This window comes from Danio rerio, chromosome 17 (genome assembly GCF_052040795.2).
Source record: "Danio rerio strain M-AB ecotype USA chromosome 17, GRCz13ab, whole genome shotgun sequence".
Classification (NCBI taxonomy): Eukaryota; Metazoa; Chordata; class Actinopteri; order Cypriniformes; family Danionidae; genus Danio; species Danio rerio.
In genome coordinates this window covers 44,702,775-44,722,186 of record NC_141037.1, presented here as the reverse complement: position 1 = coordinate 44,722,186, position 19,412 = coordinate 44,702,775, and the positions used below count along the sequence as shown (strand labels likewise).

General features: G+C 32.6%; 1 protein-coding gene across 19 annotated transcripts in view; it reads left to right on the top strand.

Annotated features, from left to right (window-relative positions):
* Window positions 1-19,412, top strand: part of ralgapa2 (Ral GTPase activating protein catalytic subunit alpha 2) — a 324,396-nt gene that overhangs the window by 194,301 nt on the left and 110,683 nt on the right. For 18 of the 19 annotated variants that reach the window (XR_015513714.1, XM_087290968.1, XM_087290960.1 and 15 more), the window contains 4 exons: window positions 3,190-3,300; window positions 3,373-3,441; window positions 3,617-3,754; window positions 13,237-13,420. Coding sequence is in view for 17 of the 19 variants with exons in the window: in XM_087290968.1 (XP_087147094.1) it covers window positions 3,190-3,300; window positions 3,373-3,441; window positions 3,617-3,754; window positions 13,237-13,420 (502 nt within the window). In the remaining 2 variants the exon portion in view is untranslated. Of the gene's footprint in view, window positions 1-3,189; window positions 3,301-3,372; window positions 3,442-3,616; window positions 3,755-13,236; window positions 13,588-14,668; window positions 14,950-19,412 lie in introns of those variants that run through there. The other variant, XR_015513715.1, reaches the window with a different exon arrangement.

Genomic DNA, 19,412 nt, shown 5'->3' with positions numbered 1-19,412 from the left:
TTTTGAATCTTTTTGACTGGAAACTTTACTTCTACTCATTTTTAGACAATACGTAATTTCAAAACAATTGGTAAAATGCACAAATCCAATTCGTAAATTCAAAACACAATTTGTACATAACCTAATCCAATTTGTAATTCAAAAGCAATTCATAACTACAAAAATTTAATTTGTAAATTTAAAACACAATTCATAAATGCACTAATCCAATTCATGAATTCAAAGCACATTTCATAAATGTGCAAATCCAATTTGTAAGTTCAAAACACAATTCATAAATTCACAAATCCAATTCATGAATTCAAAACACAATTCATACATGTGCAAATCTAATTCGTAATTCAAAACCCAATTCATAACTATGCAAATCCAATTTGTAAATTCAAGACACAATTCATAAATACGCAAATCCAATTCATAAATGTAAAACACAATTCAGAAATGCACAAATCCAATTCCTAAATTCAAAACACTATTCAGAGATGTGCAAATCCAATTAATAAATTCAAAACACAATTCATAAATTCACAAATCCAATTCGCAATTAAAACAATTCATAAATGCACAAATCCAATTCGTAAATTAAAAACACATTTCATAAATACACAAATTTAATTTGTAAATTCAAAACACAATCGATAAGTGCACAAATTAAATTCTTAATTCAAAACACAATTCATAAATGCGCAAATTCAATTAATGAGCAAATCTAATTCGTAAATTCAAAACACAATTCATAAATAAGCAAATCTAATTCGTAAATTCAAAACACAATTCATAAATGAGCAAATCTAATTCGTAAATTCAAAACACATTTCATAAATGAGCAAATCTAATTCGTAAATTCAAAACACAATTCATAAATGCGCAAATTCAATTAATGAGCAAATCTAATTCGTAGTTTCAAAACACAATTCATAAATAAGCAAATCTAATTCGTAAATTCAAAACACAATTCATAAATAAGCAAATCTAATTCGTAAATTCAAAACTCATTTCATAAATGAGCAAATCTAATTTGTAAATTCAAAACACAATTCATAAATGAGCAAATCTAATTCGTAAATTCAAAACACATTTCATAAATGAGCAAATCTAATTTGTAAATTCAAAACACAATTCATAAATGAGCAAATCTAATTCGTAAATTCAAAACACAATTCATAAATGAGCAAATCTAATTCGTAAATTCAAAACACAATTCATAAATAAGCAAATCTAATTCGTAAATTCAAAACACAATTCATAAATAAGCAAATCTAATTCGTAAATTCAAAACACAATTCATAAATAAGCAAATCTAATTTGTAAATTCAAAACTCATTTCATAAATGAGCAAATCTAATTTGTAAATTCAAAACACAATTCATAAATAAGCAAATCTAATTTGTAAATTCAAAACACAATTCATAAATGAGCAAATCTAATTCGTAAATTCAAAACACATTTCATAAATGAGCAAATCTAATTTGTAAATTCAAAACACAATTCATAAATGAGCAAATCTAATTCGTAAATTCAAAACACAATTCATAAATAAGCAAATCTAATTCGTAAATTCAAAACACAATTCATAAATAAGCAAATCTAGATTGTAAATTCAAAACTCATTTCATAAATGAGCAAATCTAATTTGTAAATTCAAAACACAATTCATAAATAAGCAAATCTAATTTGTAAATACAAAACACAATTCATAAATGAGCAAATCTAATTTGTAAATTCAAAACTCATTTCATAAATGAGCAAATCTAATTTGTAAATTCAAAACACAATTCATAAATAAGCAAATCTAATTCGTAAATTCAAAACACAATTCATAAATAAGCAAATCTAATTTGTAAATACAAAACACAATTCATAAATGAGCAAATCTAATTCGTAAATTCAAAACTCATTTCATAAATGAGCAAATCTAATTTGTAAATTCAAAACACAATTCATAAATGAGCAAATCTAATTCGTAAATTCAAAACACATTTCATAAATGAGCAAATCTAATTTGTAAATTCAAAACACAATTCATAAATGAGCAAATCTAATTCGTAAATTCAAAACACATTTCATAAATGAGCAAATTTAATTTGTAAATACAAAACACAATTCATAAATGAGCAAATCTAATTCGTAAATTCAAAACACAATTCATAAATGAGCAAATCTAATTCGTAAATTCAAAACACATTTCATAAATGAGCAAATCTAATTTGTAAATACAAAACACAATTCGTTAATGCACAAAACCAATTCGTAATTCAAAACAAAATTCATAAATGCACACATCCAATTCATAAATTCAAAACCCAATTCATAAATGCACAAAAACAATTCGTAAATTCAAAGCACAATTAAAAAATATACAGATCCATATCTTTTACGGAATTATTTATGATTTTTACTTGTGAATTCATTAATTGGGTTTTGAGTTTACAAGTTAGATTTTGTATATATGAATTATGCTGTGCATGTATGAGCTTGATTTTTTGCAAACGTATTATTTTTGCGACTGATCTGGCTCCTTATGGGTTTGTTGTTTCTTCATAGACACATTTACAAAATTGATTGATCATACAGAATTTAAAACAGAATTATAATTAATTACAATCATCAATTCATTCATTGTAAGCATCTCTTTACAGAAAGTGTTACCAAAATAATTAATAAATACATTTTACTTAAAAAAATAATCAATAGACAGTTTGTTCACACTTTATTTAATGGTACAATTTTAGATATTAACAACCCATTAACTTACTTTTGGCTCAAGAAACTTCTAATTTGCTGCCTATTAACAGTTATTAAGGTAGTTATGTTTATGTATTGTGTAGGATGAGGAATGTAGAGTAAGTGCATGCAGAATGTGTACTTTGTAGTTATAAACAGGCAATATCTTAATAATAGGCATGTAATAAGCCAATAGTAAAAAGAATCAGGAAAGAATCAAACTTGAAGTGTTACAGATGATTAAAAATTGTGGAAAATGTTTACATTTCTTAAAAAACAACAACTTTGGAATGTTAGTAAGTATTTTTAAAAATTGTACTAGACATCTTATCCCGTTGTGCACATAAATAAGAATAATTCAGTGTCTTTCTGTTTGTTTAATTATTTAGAAACAATGAAACCTGTTTTTCTTTTACTCCTTGCTTAGACTGAAACATGAGTACAAATGTGATTTTTGTCTTTTAGTTTGGGAATAAAGTGGTTGCCAACGTGGCGTGCGACATCTTTCAGCTACTGATTTCTCACTGGCAGCACTTACAAAGACTAGAACCTTCTCTTCCCAAAAGAATCATAGAGGTATGAATCCTCCTCATCATGCATCTGTTATGGGATTCTGTGATGTTCATCTCCGCTTTTTCTCTGTTGTAGATTTTTGTAGCAACCGTAGCCTTTCTTCTGCCCAGCGCTGAACACTCAACTGTGGAGGCAGACAAGAAGGTGAGCAGAACGCTCTTTATTTAGATCTCCGTCTGGACATGGGAATTCAGAATGAGCAGCTCAAAGCACTTTATCCAGTTATCCGCTCTCTTTTGTAACGGCTTGGTAGTCTGTATTGATCGTATTGTAGTGGTGTCATGAGTGTGCTAAATGAATGTGTCTCTGTGTGCTTTAGTTAATGGTGTCTCTACTGCTGTGCCTGCTGGACTGGTGCATGTCTGTACCTCTCTCCATCCTGCTGGAGCCCATCACTATGCCTGTGCTGGACGACCCCACCTCCCAAAAGGCCCCGCTGCTCGACTACATTTACAGGGTGAGTACAGGCCCCAAAGCAACAGACACTGGATATTCAGGAAAACTGATTACACCTGAATAGATTCATGATGGTATCAGATTTACTTGCTGAAGCTGATATCATATATCACTATACTGATGTAAGCTTCGGTAAAGTTTATTTAAATAGGGATGATAACCAAACAATTACTTATTACTTTTTTCTTTTTTTATATACATGATTATGTAATCGAACTGTTGTATAAATGCAATATTACACTCGTAGCAGTGTAATAATAATAATAATAATAAAATATATTTTAATTATAATTATTATAATTATTTATAATTATAATCATCATAAAAATCATCATATTTTTAAAATATGAGCAATATGACATGAGTAGCTGTGTGATATGGCTGTATATCGACAATGGTTGTAGGCGTGTGTTGGAGCCACAGGCAGAGTGCCTTAGTGCCCCACCATTGACAATCAGCGCTTGACATTTAACTTTTTTTTATCACCAGCCAGTGTTGCTAGTAGATTTCCAACATTCCTAGACACTCACCATTTTCACTAGCCACAATTTTGTTGTTGAGATAATGGGCTCTATTTTGAAGGTCCATGCGCAGAGCACAAAACGCATGCAGGGCGCAAACGCTTTCAGGGCGTGTCAGAACGCGTTTTTGTTCATTTAAGGACGGGAAATCTGCCTTGCGCAGCAGCGCAATGGTCTAAAAGGGTTGAGTTCATTTACCTAATGAGTTATAGTTGTGTTTTGAGAATAAACCAATTAGAGTCTCATCTCCCATTCCCTTTAGGAGTCAGCTGCGTCACGCCATAAGCGCATTCGCTATTTAGAGGACGCAAAGTAAGTCTAAGTGGAAAAAAGGAGCATTTCACAAGCAAAAAGTTAACAGTTTTTTTTTAACAGAAAACAGAGCATCTACTGCGTGAGAATGAGAGATAATGGAACTACTTTCACATTCGTTCTTGGATAGGGAAACCTTTACGCACAGACATCAATTAGTCTATAAATAAATAATTTCATTTGTTAAGTGCAAATATTCGTTTCAAAACTATTTCTAAATTCAGTTCTAATTTCCAGCAAACGAATAAATGAATAATAATAACAAAATGTGCTCAAAAACCTGAGTTATATCCTAAAACACATGCTGTGCCCCATATGGTCTAAAACCTGACAGGTGGGCAAATCTAAGCTTGTTTTTAATAAAATAAATATGGATATAATAAATAATACTGCTAATAATAATAACTTTATACAAAAGCAAATTGTTATGAATGAACTGAAAAAGCCTCCTGAGATGAAGAAGACATAAAAGCAGTGATTTTTCATATTTATATAGGCTAGAAAATAATATGTTTTGAAATATTTTAATCCTTTATATTTATATCCTATATCTATTCTTATTATATCCTATATATATCTTTAATATAAAAATGTGTAAAGATATTTGCCTATTGCTCTCTTGTGCGTATTAAGCAGTGTGTAAGCGAGGCGCAATTCTGCGCCGGAGTTTAGACCGGGTTAGTTTTGGTCTAATGAAAAATCTATTATAGTTTCTCAAAATAGCAACGCGCCAGCAGTGCACCTCAGAACGCCTTCCTTTTTAGACCAGAACGCCTATGGGCGCACAAATGAGCGAAAATGCATTTGCTATTTAAACAGCATAGCGCAACGCCTCAAAACGACTCTTGCGCCAAGCTGAAACTACCAAAAGACTATTGTGCCACGTCTTGCGCCACACTGCGCCGGGTGTATGATAGGGCCCTATGTGTGGGTGGCACTATATAAATAAAAAAAATAAAATAAAATAAAATAAAAATATATATATAAATAAGAAAATAAATTAAAAAAAAAAAAAAAAAAAAATATATATATATATATATATATATATATATATATATATATATATATATATATATATATATATATATATATATATAGTTTTTTTTTTTTTTTTTTCTGGCGTCGCCGCAGTGGTATGAACCTCCAACTTAACCAGCACATGTTTTTAGGCAGCGGATGCCCTTCCAGCTGCAACCTATCACTTGGAAACACTCATACACTCTTATTTACACACATACACTATGGGCAATTTTAGCCTACCCAATACACCTGAACCGCATCTCTTATAAATATATAGTCATTCTATGTTGCCATTTATATTCACAAATGAAACCTTTCTGTACAGTTACCAAACAATAGTCACAGAGTTGTGAAAATATTAACGTTTGCTTTGATGAATGGCCTTTTCCTACACAACAATGAGAATGTTTCTCAAAGGCACTCTAAATTAATAAATAATAATTGACTGTGTTGTGAAGTGCACAGGGTATGCACATTCATTATCATAAAATTATCAAAATTCATCACACAGTATGAATATAATTGTACAAGGTCAACACTGAATTGATGTAAAGGTACTGCTTTTACTACTACAACTACAACTACTACTACTACTAATAATAATAATAATAATAATAATAATAATAAAACACAAATGTCATATTTTACTGTCACAAATTTATTTATAAATTCATTGTAAATAGACATATTTAAGTCATAGCTTGTTATATTTGACCGACAAATAATTTCTTGTTCAAGAAACCATGTTCAATGTGTATGTGGATGCACCAAAAACATGCAAAAAATCCCACAAATTTGCATTTCTATAAAGATTTTGGACTTTTTTGTTTGCTTAAGGGGTTGCACAATATATTGTTTCTGCATCGATATCGTTATATCGATAATGTGATCATACGCAATAGTCACATTGCAGGATGTCTTTTTGCAGAATGTCTGACTGTATGATCCTTTTAAAAAGCATTCAGACTTAAGAATTTGTACTATTAGTACATTTGATAATGGTTAATTTTATTGGGTATATTTATATATTCAATTACTCATAAACACTGTTTATTTCAATTGTAATTTTTCTTTATTGGATTTATTTATGCTTTACATTACAATACTATGATATATATATATATATATATATATATATATATATATATATATATATATATATATATATATATATATATATATATATATATTTTTTTTTTTTTTTTTTTTTTTTTTTTTTTTTGCAGATGCGCTCTCCTACAGAGTCATTCCAAACAAGAAATTATTCCCAAATAGATAGAGATATTCAAAATCTGGTGAAACTGTATTTAGATGTCAATATATAATTACAGACTAAAAATATCATATAATATAATATAATATTTTAAATATTGTGCAGCCCATGTATGTAGACATGTATATGCCCTAATGAATTGCTTACAAATTAAAATAGAGGTTTTTGCGGAAGCCTAACTCATTTATTTCTTTAAATGAGAGCAGAAATCTGCGGCGCGTGTGTACATTCTGCTCTATTATAAATGCACTCGTTCCCTCGCAGCTCATATTTAGTCATCAGACACTAATGAGAGGGCATTGAGGGGCACAGAATAAATGAGATATTAGTCCCGGGCTGTTGTGCAGATGCAGACAGACACAGACCTTTGTGCAGATGTCATGCTCCCTGAAAAAAATGGCCAAATTATTTAAATGTCCCATTGTTGGATTGATAAGCTCACCAATGAATGCCGAACTCGAGAATTCAGTTCATCATCATATGAGAGAAAATGCACCTGCTGCAAAGAGGAAAAGGGAAGAATAAATGCCCTTTGTTTTCCTCTGCACTCGTTTGACTGTTAATCATTTTCCGCTAGTTATTATATGCTCAGTGGGATTACTTTAATCTCCCATTTGTCAATATCTAACAGGAGCACATGATGTTCGTAAACCTCAGCAGGACCCACTACTTGCCGTTTTGAGTCTCAGATAAGCGCAAGATATAAATGATTAGTAATGAAAGAATAACCGTCCTAAGCTTATAGTACTACTCAAATAATAATTGTTAATAGCTAGGTTTATTTTTGCAGCACTGCAAAAGTTTGGAAATGTCAGGTGTGTGGACAGAACCTAGACGCAGATCAGCATATAATTTTTATTATTTATTTATTTTTTAGTATTATTATATATATAACTAAATATTTTTGTCAATTTTGATTTTCTAGTCCTTGCACTGAATCAGCAGTGACAGACAGGCAGACAGAAAGACAGAAAGAGAGGGAGGTCATGTGCTTATATGTAGTTAAAGTCCTGTCCATACCTAATATTAAGATGTGATTTTGGTCACAGGTGGACAGATAAGACATTCCCTGTCACACCTGGGATTTAAATGTGTTTTTTTTCTCTACTTTCTACCACTTCTGTGATGAGAGAGGATCTGTTTGTATATTGGCTTTCTCTTAAAGTTATATCAAAAGCTGAGCTACAGCAGAATTTTCATGATTTACATTTAATAATAAACATACAAATCTTTAAAAATTCTCATAGCAATTAAATAAACTTTAGTAATGTGTTACTTTATACATTGAAAAATTATTTATTTACTTACCTATCAACTTTAAGCTTTTACACTTTATTCCGTTTAGTTTTAATATGCTTTTTTTTTTTTTTATAAAATATGTTTATATATATATATATATATATATATATATATATATATATATATATATATATATATATATATATATATATATATATATATATATATATATTTTTTTTTTTTTTTTTTTTTTTTCAAAGTAGCTAAATCGTGCAATTTTCCATCGTTATGATCAAATTTTTTTAGGCTAGGCAAATTGACCTCATGCAGTTGATCTAACAAAAAGACTGCAATCGTTGCTTTGAGTACAACAGTGTTGCAATTATTAAAAACACATTAAAGTCCATATTGTTACACATGAAATAAAACATTCACAAATCTGTAACTTATCTTGTGAAACACATAAAGCACTGCATTTTTAAGAGAAAGCAGCCAAAGCATACTTCAGAAATCTTGGCTGTTAAATGTTTAACGTTATTTAATTTTGCAAAAATCCTGAGAACTTTCCTTTATTTTTTAATATCACATTAACATTTTGCTATAACTTAAACTAAAACTTATCTTTGCACTCTGCCAAAAAAATAAAATAAAATAAAATAAAATAAAATAAAATAAAATAAAATAAAATAAAATAAAATAAAATAAAATAAAATAAAATAAAATAAAATAAAATAAAATAAAATAAAATAAAATAAAATAAAATAAAATAAAATAAAATAAAATAAAATAAAATAAAATAGTGCACTGAGATCCAGCAGCAGATCCTGAGATGGTCTGGCTAAAGTAAAGCTTCTCTCAGCGTGGAGCTGTTAACGGAACTGCTACTGATTGCCTGGAGCTCAGAGTCCAAAACTAGTTTTCACAGACACACTACCCTGATACATAATCTATATAGTTTGTTCACCAAACAATTTAGAACAGCTTTACAGTGGTAATAGAAAATTAGCGTAATGAATAATGCAAGGTTCATCAAATACAAAAAAAAATAATAATTTTATATCTTTTAGTTATAAGTAGATCTACAAACATTTGTAATATCATAAATCATCAAATCTAAATGTAAAGTGTGGCATACCACAAGGATCAGTTTTAGGTCCAATATTGTTTTTAATTTATATTAATGATATGTGTAAGATATCAGTTTATTTTATTAAGTTTATTTTATTATTTATTAAGTTTATTTTATTTGCGGATGATATGAGTATATTTTGTTCTGGGCATAATTTACCAAAACTTATGGAGTTGATTAAAACCTATTTAGAAATTTAGAAATTGAAATTATGGTTTGACGTAAACAAACTGTCATTAAATATAAATAAAACAAAGGTTATGTTATTTGGGAAATTAAAAAGTAGTCATAATTTAGATTTACATATTGATAATGAAGTTAAGGAACAAGTATATGCAATTAAGTTTCTTGGTTTTGTATTGGATCATAAAATTTTTTGGAAACCGCAAATAAATAATGTGATATCAAAATTAGTAAAAACTGTAGCAATAGGGTATAAAGCAAGATTTATCCTGGACAACAAATCAGTGTATACATTATAAAACACACTTGTTGCCATATATGAGTTATTTTGTTGAAATTTGGGGCAATACACATAAATCTATTTTACAATCCTTAAGTACAATTCAGATAAAAGTAATCAGACTGATAGAAGGTGTGGAGTATTTGAAGCATACAAATCCTTTTTTTTTTATTAAAATAAAGATATTCAAGTTCAATGATTTGGTTAATGATTTGGTTTTAAACAGCACAATTTATGTTTAAAGCTAGCAATAAATTACTTCCAAAATGCATGCAAAAGTTTTTTTTTAAAGAAAGACAATGGGGATATAATCTGAGAGAAGAACCAAATTTTAGAAGGTTGAAAACAAGGACAACTTTAAAATGTTTGTCTATATCAGTCTCTCGAACAATGTCAGCATAATAATCAGTTTAAAAAGTTGTTTAAATAGATATTATTATTAAAGGAATATAATCATGAAGGTGATTGAAAAAGGATAAAATGAGAAAGTTATGATGAAATTTAAATTAATGGCTATTTGCAGTACTATGTTATTTATTTATTTATTTTTTCTTTGGGTCTATGTTGCAAAATGTAAAGGTACAAATGGATTCAAACGTATAATATGTCAAAAGGATAAAATATGTCTCATGTAAAAAGAAGAGAATAGTAAAAGAAGAAATAAGTTTAGGTAAGAGGCGAATGAAGTTTATGGTTTTTGGGAAAATAATAAGCTTGTGCTTCATCCCACTCCATTTTCGACCTTGTTGAAATGTATTTTTTGTTAATGATATTTTAAAATTTTTGTTTGAAAATAAATAAATCAAATCACTATATTAATTCAGCTAAATTTGGTTCAAACATTGTCATCCAAATATGTCAGTGTTACTGAACTGTCTTGTAAATCTCAATGGAGCAAGCAGTGGCAGATCACCTTAGTGTGGAAAATCCAGTTTCCAAAAAAATTCCAGGGGTTAGAAATGTTGATATATTTCTGCTCCAATTGGTAAATACGACCAGACTAAAGTCCATTGAAAGACTTGCCTGTTACTGATTGACACTTGGATGCACACCATTGGATGACGCATATCTCTGAATTATCAGTTGAGCCAGATGGCACTGATGGCTCTGTGGTGGTAGATTATAGTTCTGGGGTTTTATTTTTAGATATTTTTACAATCTGAATGATTATATCTGATTTTGTTTATATAGCCTACAAGGTTGTAGTTTGCTGTGTCAGTGTGCGTGCTGTGTTTGAGAATGAGCCAAGGGATAAACCCTTAATTAAATCAAACAGAGCAAACCTGTTCAGGCACTATGATAAACTGTGCTGGACTGTGTCTTATCTTCTCCAGCCAATAGAGCCAAGGCCATCTGTTTTTGCACATCGATACACTTCCATATCGCTGGAGAAATAGATTATTAGCCCATAAAGCCCCTCTCGCTGGGTTTCCTGGCTTAGCTTTGTAAATATCGTCCCATCTCCATATGGCGGCCCTGTAGCGCTCAACCACACCGTCTGGGTGTAACAACAATGTTTCAATCTAACACAGATTTCTTTGTAATGCTTTCAGTGGCATGCCAAGAAGAGCATCTTCATAGCTGAGTTGTTGATCATAACAGAGCTAATGCATCTCGTTGGGTTTTAATCTAAACAATTACGTTACTACCGTAGAGCATCTGTAACTCAGATAATTAGAACATAAAAGAAAGGTTCATTCATTATTAAAGGTGCAAGATGTAAGTTAGACATTCACTGGTTGAACTAGGTATTGCACGCCTCATGCAAAACACACGTAAGCACAGGTTGGTTCTGACCAACACCCGAAATTTCTGTTTTAGAAACAGCTTGTATTTCTTGCAGCAGAACAACAGGATAAACTGACAATATTTACCTCAGGTACACCTCATGGGCTTCATTCAGTGTTAAATGCTAATAATATGATTTTCGATGACATTTATTGCCATACAACTGAAAGCAGCAGCAGATAGTTTACCTCAGATCTTGAAAATATAAAAAACTGCTTGTAATGTAACTTTAGGACTTGCAATGTTTACGGTACTATGGTAGTATGGCAATATTATGGCTCCAAAATACTGGCGGTGCCACTGTAGTTTGCAAACGTTAGTATCAGTAATACTTTATGTACAAAAGATAATGTTGAAAAGTCACAAAAATGCTGACATGTTTGTGCAACAATAGACCATTTTATTTTAACCGTCTGTGGAGCCCTTTAAGATTGCAAAACTGTGTAGAGTTTGCGTCTTTTGTGGGAGCCTATTGCAACTTTTCTAACATCGGTTCATTTCTGCTCCTGTCAATACAATTTAGTAGCTACAATAACAGTGACTCTTTAAATCTCTTTTAAAGAACGACTCACAAACTGAAATTTTGAATTACTTTGGATTGTTACCTGAGAAGACTAAAAGAAAAAAATAGAGGAAAAACGTAGCAACAGGAAAAATTGAAATGATTTTTGACCACTTCTTATGACCTAATTTTGTTAATTTTAATTCTCTTTTGTATCTTTATTTTAATGTATTTTTATTGGTCAGTTATCTACAAAAACAAAAAAAAGAATGAATAAATAAATAAATTTTAGATGAAGTGAGGTGCAGATAATACTTTTTAACTGTAATTATATTAAGAATTAAATTTATTTTGGCCTATTATAACAAAATATAGTATTTCTGAGAATTTTCTTTATAATTTGAGTTATAAATTACAGTATGGCAATACTACTTGGTATCGTGATACTTTAGCTTGTATAGTATCATAAGATTAACTAACGGCATCATGCCAACCCTAGTGAAAACCAAAAAAATATCAGTGATTTAGCATGGACATTTAATAATGTTAAAGTGGTTTAATATGTATTAATTCGATTTAAACCTTACCATTTTGTTGGAGTGCAGAAAGTGCACTTCATTATAGCTCAATTGATTATTACTGCAAATCTCATTACCTTGATTGTTGTTGAAACACGGGGTTACAATATAACCTGCTCACCTAATGTTTATGTTTGTAATATTTATATTTTTTGCTAATTAATTACCACCTCATGTGAAACTCATTTTGGAGGCTGCTACAGTCCACCCGAGTTCACATTTCGGTCACGGATGCACACTTTGAGAGCCTTTCTGTATGAAATAGGCTGTTTTCCATCAAGGTTTCACTGGGGTGCTGAAATAAATATAATTGGCTAAACTGGAAGTGGGCAGGCTAAAAGAACCAAAACAAAGACAGCCATACTGGCACAGAGTGCTCATTTTCAAAGCACAATATCTGACTTCAGCATTGTTTTTCAGATACACAAGAATGTTTAATTAAATTTTTGCAAACATATTATGGTATTTTTATGCTTTAAAAAAGTCAAAAACATACAGCACCTTTAAATAAGTATTACTTGAGATGACACTTTATTCTGAAGGTGTATCTCAAGGTTTTGTTATTGGCCAAACCATATTCTAATTTGTTTATTTATATATATTTTTTTTCTCCATAGTGTATGACCATTAAACTTGATTCACCATTCTGCTCTTTTAGGTGCTTCACACTTGTGTATCAGGGTCTAACCTGCACACTCAGCAGAGTCACTACCTCCTCAGCCTGGCTGATCTATCAACAGACTACGAACCCTTCCTTATGCTGGGCAATGTCAAGAGCTTTGAACCACCGGCCATACACAACGCCATGGGAGATTTTGGAAATCTCCTCACTGTGGCTGAAGGCAAGTTATTTCTGTCAAAATTATTGTCATTATTGTGACAGGGACACTGGAGAATTTTAAAGCTGCAATTCATCAGCTAATCGCTTGTAATGTCAGTTTATAGACGAACCAGCTGATTGGCTTGATTTTGAAACGCTCCAGTGTCCCTGTATCTGTGTTTGCACCAAGTGTGCCGCAAGCCTGCGTTTGAGTGAAGGTCTTGGCCGTTAGATCGCCCCCTGGGGGCTGGCTGCAGTACAAGTCATAAAGCCCGCCTCCTCCGTGTTAATGAAGGAGACTTGAGCCCAAATAAAAAAATTATTACACTTGCAATAAAATGTCCCGAAAGATGGTTCTGGTGGATTAAGGCACTGGTTATTGTGCTGAAATAGGTTCAGATCTTCATTTTTGTAAACAGTTTGTTTTTAGCAGTAATTTAATGCTGGGCGTGTCATCGTGATTGACAGCTGTGATTGAAAGTTTCTCAAAGCAGCGCGTCTGAGCTTCGGCAGGAGACTGAAGTGTTATTATTCGATTTCTGTGTTATTTTACCATGACAAAATGAGTTCAGCAGTAAACTACAGTTTCTGACATACATGATCCTGGTGGAACACTGCTTATTCGCTGAGGTCAGGGCTTTTTTCGGGCTTCATTAGTTTGCTGATACACGCCTAGCCACCCAAATACACTCGGACCAGTTCGGCTAGATTCTCGCCTGCCGGAGACTTACCCCTCAGAGCTCAGACTGACTACCTCTGCTGGACCTACTCCGGATGCCTGGACTCACTCCCCGATTCCAGCCCGAGTCAATCGAGCCAGATGCGGCCGAGCGAGCCGGCACTGCCGCATGCGAGCCGGAATCAGCCCGCGACGCCGCGAGTAAGATAGGTTATGCGCTGCGGCCCGGAGCTGGCGCGGTTGAATATATAAAACCCTCATATTTGTTAACGTTATAACATCCATTTGTGTTGATATGACAGCAAACGCATGCTTAAAAGTTCGGGGGGGTGTGGTTGATTTTACATAAAGCGTTTGGTTGGAAGCTCGACTCCGCTCATTTTCACGGCTCCTCCTCTGGCTCCATCAGACAGTCCTTCTGCGCATGTCAAGGCTCCAATTTTAGCAGTCTTTTGCGACAATTTGTGCCCGTCAAGCAGGCGTTTTGCCCTCAAGGCATTCAATGGGAAAAGGGGCTGTCGTGTCGTCCATATTTTTTATGGACATTTTTTATGGTTTTTATGGTTTTTATGGTCATTGGTTTGCACTCAGGAAACAGCAGTGAGTTTGGTGAACTGATGACCTTCACGACCTATCACAGTCATTCCTGTTGAGCATGTGACACAATGGCAAATCAGTAGTGTTTAAGGATGTGCTCAACAGCGCTCAAATGTTTGCAGGAAATGGACGTTTTTAAAAGCTTAGTATTGATTGGTACCAAATTCCAGTATTGTGACAATCCTATAAGATAATAGTCGATATTCATGGTGTCAAAGTTAGCCTTCTTCATTTAAAAATGTAGTTAATTAAAGCAGCTATGCTTCACATATTGATCAAAAGTATTGTTTTAATTTGTTTGCCTATTCATTTATATATTGGCCAAAGAATATGCATATTCACAAAATAGACAAGCTTAATATAAAAGACCACAAGACAAGAAGAAAAAAGTTTTACATGCAAATGACTAAACAGTATTTTAAGAATATGATATAGTCCACAAGATGTACATTCTGTGTATATAATGTTTATTTATTTATTTATTTATTTATTTATATTTATTTATTTTTGGCAGTTCAGGTGCAAGAACAGATCACATGCTGTCTAAGGGAACTAAGAATGCTCTAGTATTATGTGACTCACCCTAGTTTTGGTTTCAAGTCTTTTTAAATTCCTGTAGCAATTTAAAAATATATTTGCCAAACAATATTTTCAGATGATGGCATTCCATATGTGGAAAAAATCTTCTATGCTCTCTGGTCTCTGCGCTGTTTCTTTCTGGCAACAACAATTGCCATTTCAAGCGCAACATTTATAATAGGCTTTTTAGGCGTTAAATAACAATGCAAATAACCATTTTTTTAAACGCTTATTTATGTGCATTTGCTGCAACAAAAATACAGAAAAAAACAATTCAATACACTAATAAATAAAAACACTAATCTATGACAGAACAACCGAACGACAGAACACGGAGGGACAAATGCACATGAAAGCAAAATATAATTTAGCTGGTCAGGTTATTGCATAAATAAAAGCAATTATTAAGTAACATTGTTGTATCACCAAAAAATGCATTATCCTGACTACAGTGTTATTGTCAAATAATAGTTTGGGCACATTATTAAGAATATTATAAATTGTGAATTGTGAATATCAATTAAACTCAATCTTTAATTACTGTGTTATCGAAAGGGGTTATTGGTTAGCTTGTGTTTCTTCCAATGCATTAAGGTGTTTTAATGTCTGTCCCCATGTTTTATCAAACATCTGCAATTTGTCATTATTGATATATGTCAACCTCTCCAAAGCAAGCATGTTTACAATATCTCTACCCCACATACCAAATTTAGGTACAGATTCAGTTTTCCACATTCTCAAGATCACCCTTTTGGCAATTACCATACCAAATAACATGGCTTGTCTTTCATATTTATTAAACATCTCTAAATTACTAAATATCCCAAGAACAGCTATAAGTGGACATAGTTCAAGTTTTCTTTTGAGGGCTTTAGAAAAACATTCAAATATATTTTCCCAATATTCTTGTAATTTAGGACACAACCATATCAAGTGGGTTAGGGATCCTTCTGCTGTTTTACACCTATTACAGAGTGGAGATACCCGAGGAAAAAATAATATAACCTATGAAGGGTTTTAAATTGAATTAAATGATGTCTTACGTTAATTGAGCATGCATGTATATTCTCAAGGCCTTTTTCCCAACTTTCTGAATCTATCTCTAATCCTAACTCATTCTCCCAGGCTTGCTTAACTCTGGTTTCATCCACAACTTCCTGTCTTAACAAAATGCTATAGAAATACGACACAGCTCCTCGATGTATAGGATTAAATCTGTTCATTTCTTCAAGCACATTGTGTTGCTTTATAACATTAAAGTCTGGTATGCGTTTTTTCACAAAATCTCTAATCTGTAGGTATCTGAAAAAGTCAGAAATATTGATATTGAATGCTATTTTTAATTGCTCAAATGAGGCAAATGTCCCAACTATATATAAATCCTTTATTTTTTAAATAACCATATTTTGAGGAATTCAAACATTAGTAAATCACATTGCATGATTCATTTAAATAATAATAATAATTCCTAATAATTTCTAGACACTCAAAGTGCTTTACACATTTTTTGGGGTGAATCTCCTCATACACCACCACTGTCCAGCATCCACCTGGATGACGCGACGGCAGCCATATTGTGCCAGACAATACACCACACCCCATCTGATTGATGGAGAGGAGACAGAGCAATGAAGCCAATGGTATGGGTATAGTTTGAAGGCCATGATGGACAGAGGCCAGTGGGTAAATTTGACCAGGATCCTGGGGTTAAACCCCTACTCATTTTTGAAGGGCATCATGGGATTTTTAATGACCACAGAGATTCAGAACTTTGGTTTAACATCTCATCTGAAAGATGGAGCTCAATTAGTATAGAATCCCCATGAATATACTGGGGCATTAGGACCCACAGAGACTGCAGGTTGAGCACCTTCTGCTGGCCTCACTTACTACAGCTGTGTTCACAGCCGATGTGGATGACGCGTCAAGCTTTAGTGATTTCCATGTTAATTCAACACAAAGACGGAAATTGACATCCTGCAGTGTGTTTCGCACAAATGAGGTGATGTGGATGAATTGGCGCGAGTTGAGGGTTTTGCGTGTTTGACATGCTTAATGTGCGAATTGCTCAACTTGGAAAATCTGAACCTCAGCAGACATCCGTGCCACGTTAATCAGTCATAAGCTTGCTCTTGTAGGGGAGTGATTATGACGTACCGCCTGTTGTTGTTGTCCCAAGGGGAAATTCTCTTGTCGACATTAAACAACAGCTCATCAAACTAGGCTCGGCTCAGTCTGAAGCACCCCTTAAAGCTTCCATCCTCCAGGTACAGCTTCTGGAGGATTTGATGAACTCACAGAGCTGAATGCACCTCTGAAAAGATCTACTGATTACACAGTTTTTTAGCCTTATAAAGCACAGAAACACAGATATTCTCTCAATAAAATTCATGTTAGCCATTTAGCAATGAAGCTAGAGTCACCGGGCAGACAGAAGCCCTGCCAATGACGTAAATCCTCGTCTATTGTAAAATAATTTTGATTGCAGAATGAATCAATTTTGATGCGTAAATGAAGCGAGTAAACTAAAAATGTTCACACGTCTATTTATGCTTGAAAAGTGCAATTTTTTCGTGTGTTCCTGATCTGGTGTGAACACAGCATGCAGCCACTTCATGCAGTAACCAAGCTGTTTACCCCCATCTGGGGTCCGTTCTACGTATGTGGATTACTCAATTAGCTGGATTTGGTTATGTATGATTTGACACGATCCAGGACGTTTCGTTCTTCAAAACTCATTTCAGAGTCGTTGTCATAGCAACAGGTCTAGAGCTCAAATCTGCTGGGGAGCAGGCAAATTTCATATAAACAGGATTACATTGGGTCATTTCAAGCAAAGGTACTGAAAATGTACCAAATGCTGATATTTTCTTACAGTAGTAACGATTAGGCTATAAGTAGTAGTGCAGATGACCTTCATTGGTCATGGTAGCTAAAAGGCAGGGTAACATACAGTTCTTACAAAGGAAAGGAAATAGTAAAATAAAACTTTAAAATGTATATATTTTAATTATTATTATGTATAAAATAGAAATAAAATCAAATAGAAGTTAAATAAAAATGAATAGAAAAATGAACAAAACTGTTATGCAATCTTTACTCCAAAAAAAAAAAGCACAAAAACTGTCACGTGGTGTTCTCTCCCTAAGGGATTCAGAGTGAACGTTTATTAATATGGACTTTTTAGACACAAATGCGTACTTTTTTAAGGGAACAACCCAGCTTTGGTACAGTTTTTGTATGAAAATGGACATGGCCAATATCCTTGTTTTTGTTTTTTTGTTTTTTAAAGAAAGGAATAATAACATACGTAGTCATGGACATGCTTTGACAGATAATATGTCAATGATTTGATGCTTCACAAAAGTTGCAAACTCCTTTACAGATCAAAATCCATAATTAAGATTGATAGATTTGTCCTTTACAACACATGCAGCGATCTCAGATCAGTTCATCCATTTTAATCTGACTCACAAACTTGTTTGAAGGACCAAATTAGCCAGAGACCAGTTACAAGATTAAAAGAACCAGGATCTGCCAAATCATTTAAGATCATTTAAGCAAGGTACGAAGAACAGATCCCTGGACTCCCATCCAGGTACTGACCAGGCGCAGCCCTGCTTAGCTTCAGTGGGCAACCAAGTGAGAGTTGCAGAGAGCGAGCTGCCGTAACATAAAGTTTAGCTTTATAAACAGCTGTTTCCATGCCTTTTCAGTGCTATTATTCTCTGTGTTCCTCTAGCAAATGCCAACAACACAGTTTTAACGGCAAAAAGACCAAAGAACTTAAAATGTTTGCACGTCTATTTATGCTCGAATAGTGTTTTTCAAATAATTTTTTCGTGTGTTCCGCATCTAGTTATGTACGATTTGACACAATCCAGGATCGTTTCGTTCTTCAAAACTCATTCCAGAGTTTTTGTCATAGCAAAACCATTTTAATGCCAAAATGACCAAAGAAAGTTTGCATTGTTGCAAGCTATTAGTAAATCCCTAACTTTATTATGATCTCAACATCTCTTTCAATGTCCATACAGTATTTTAGTTGTATTGCATAAAGCAACCTTAATACATTGTGAATTGTTTGTTCAACACAAGCACACACCACTGTGTATTGTTTGGAGTGTAAAATGCAAATTTGCTACGTCAACTGTTTCGC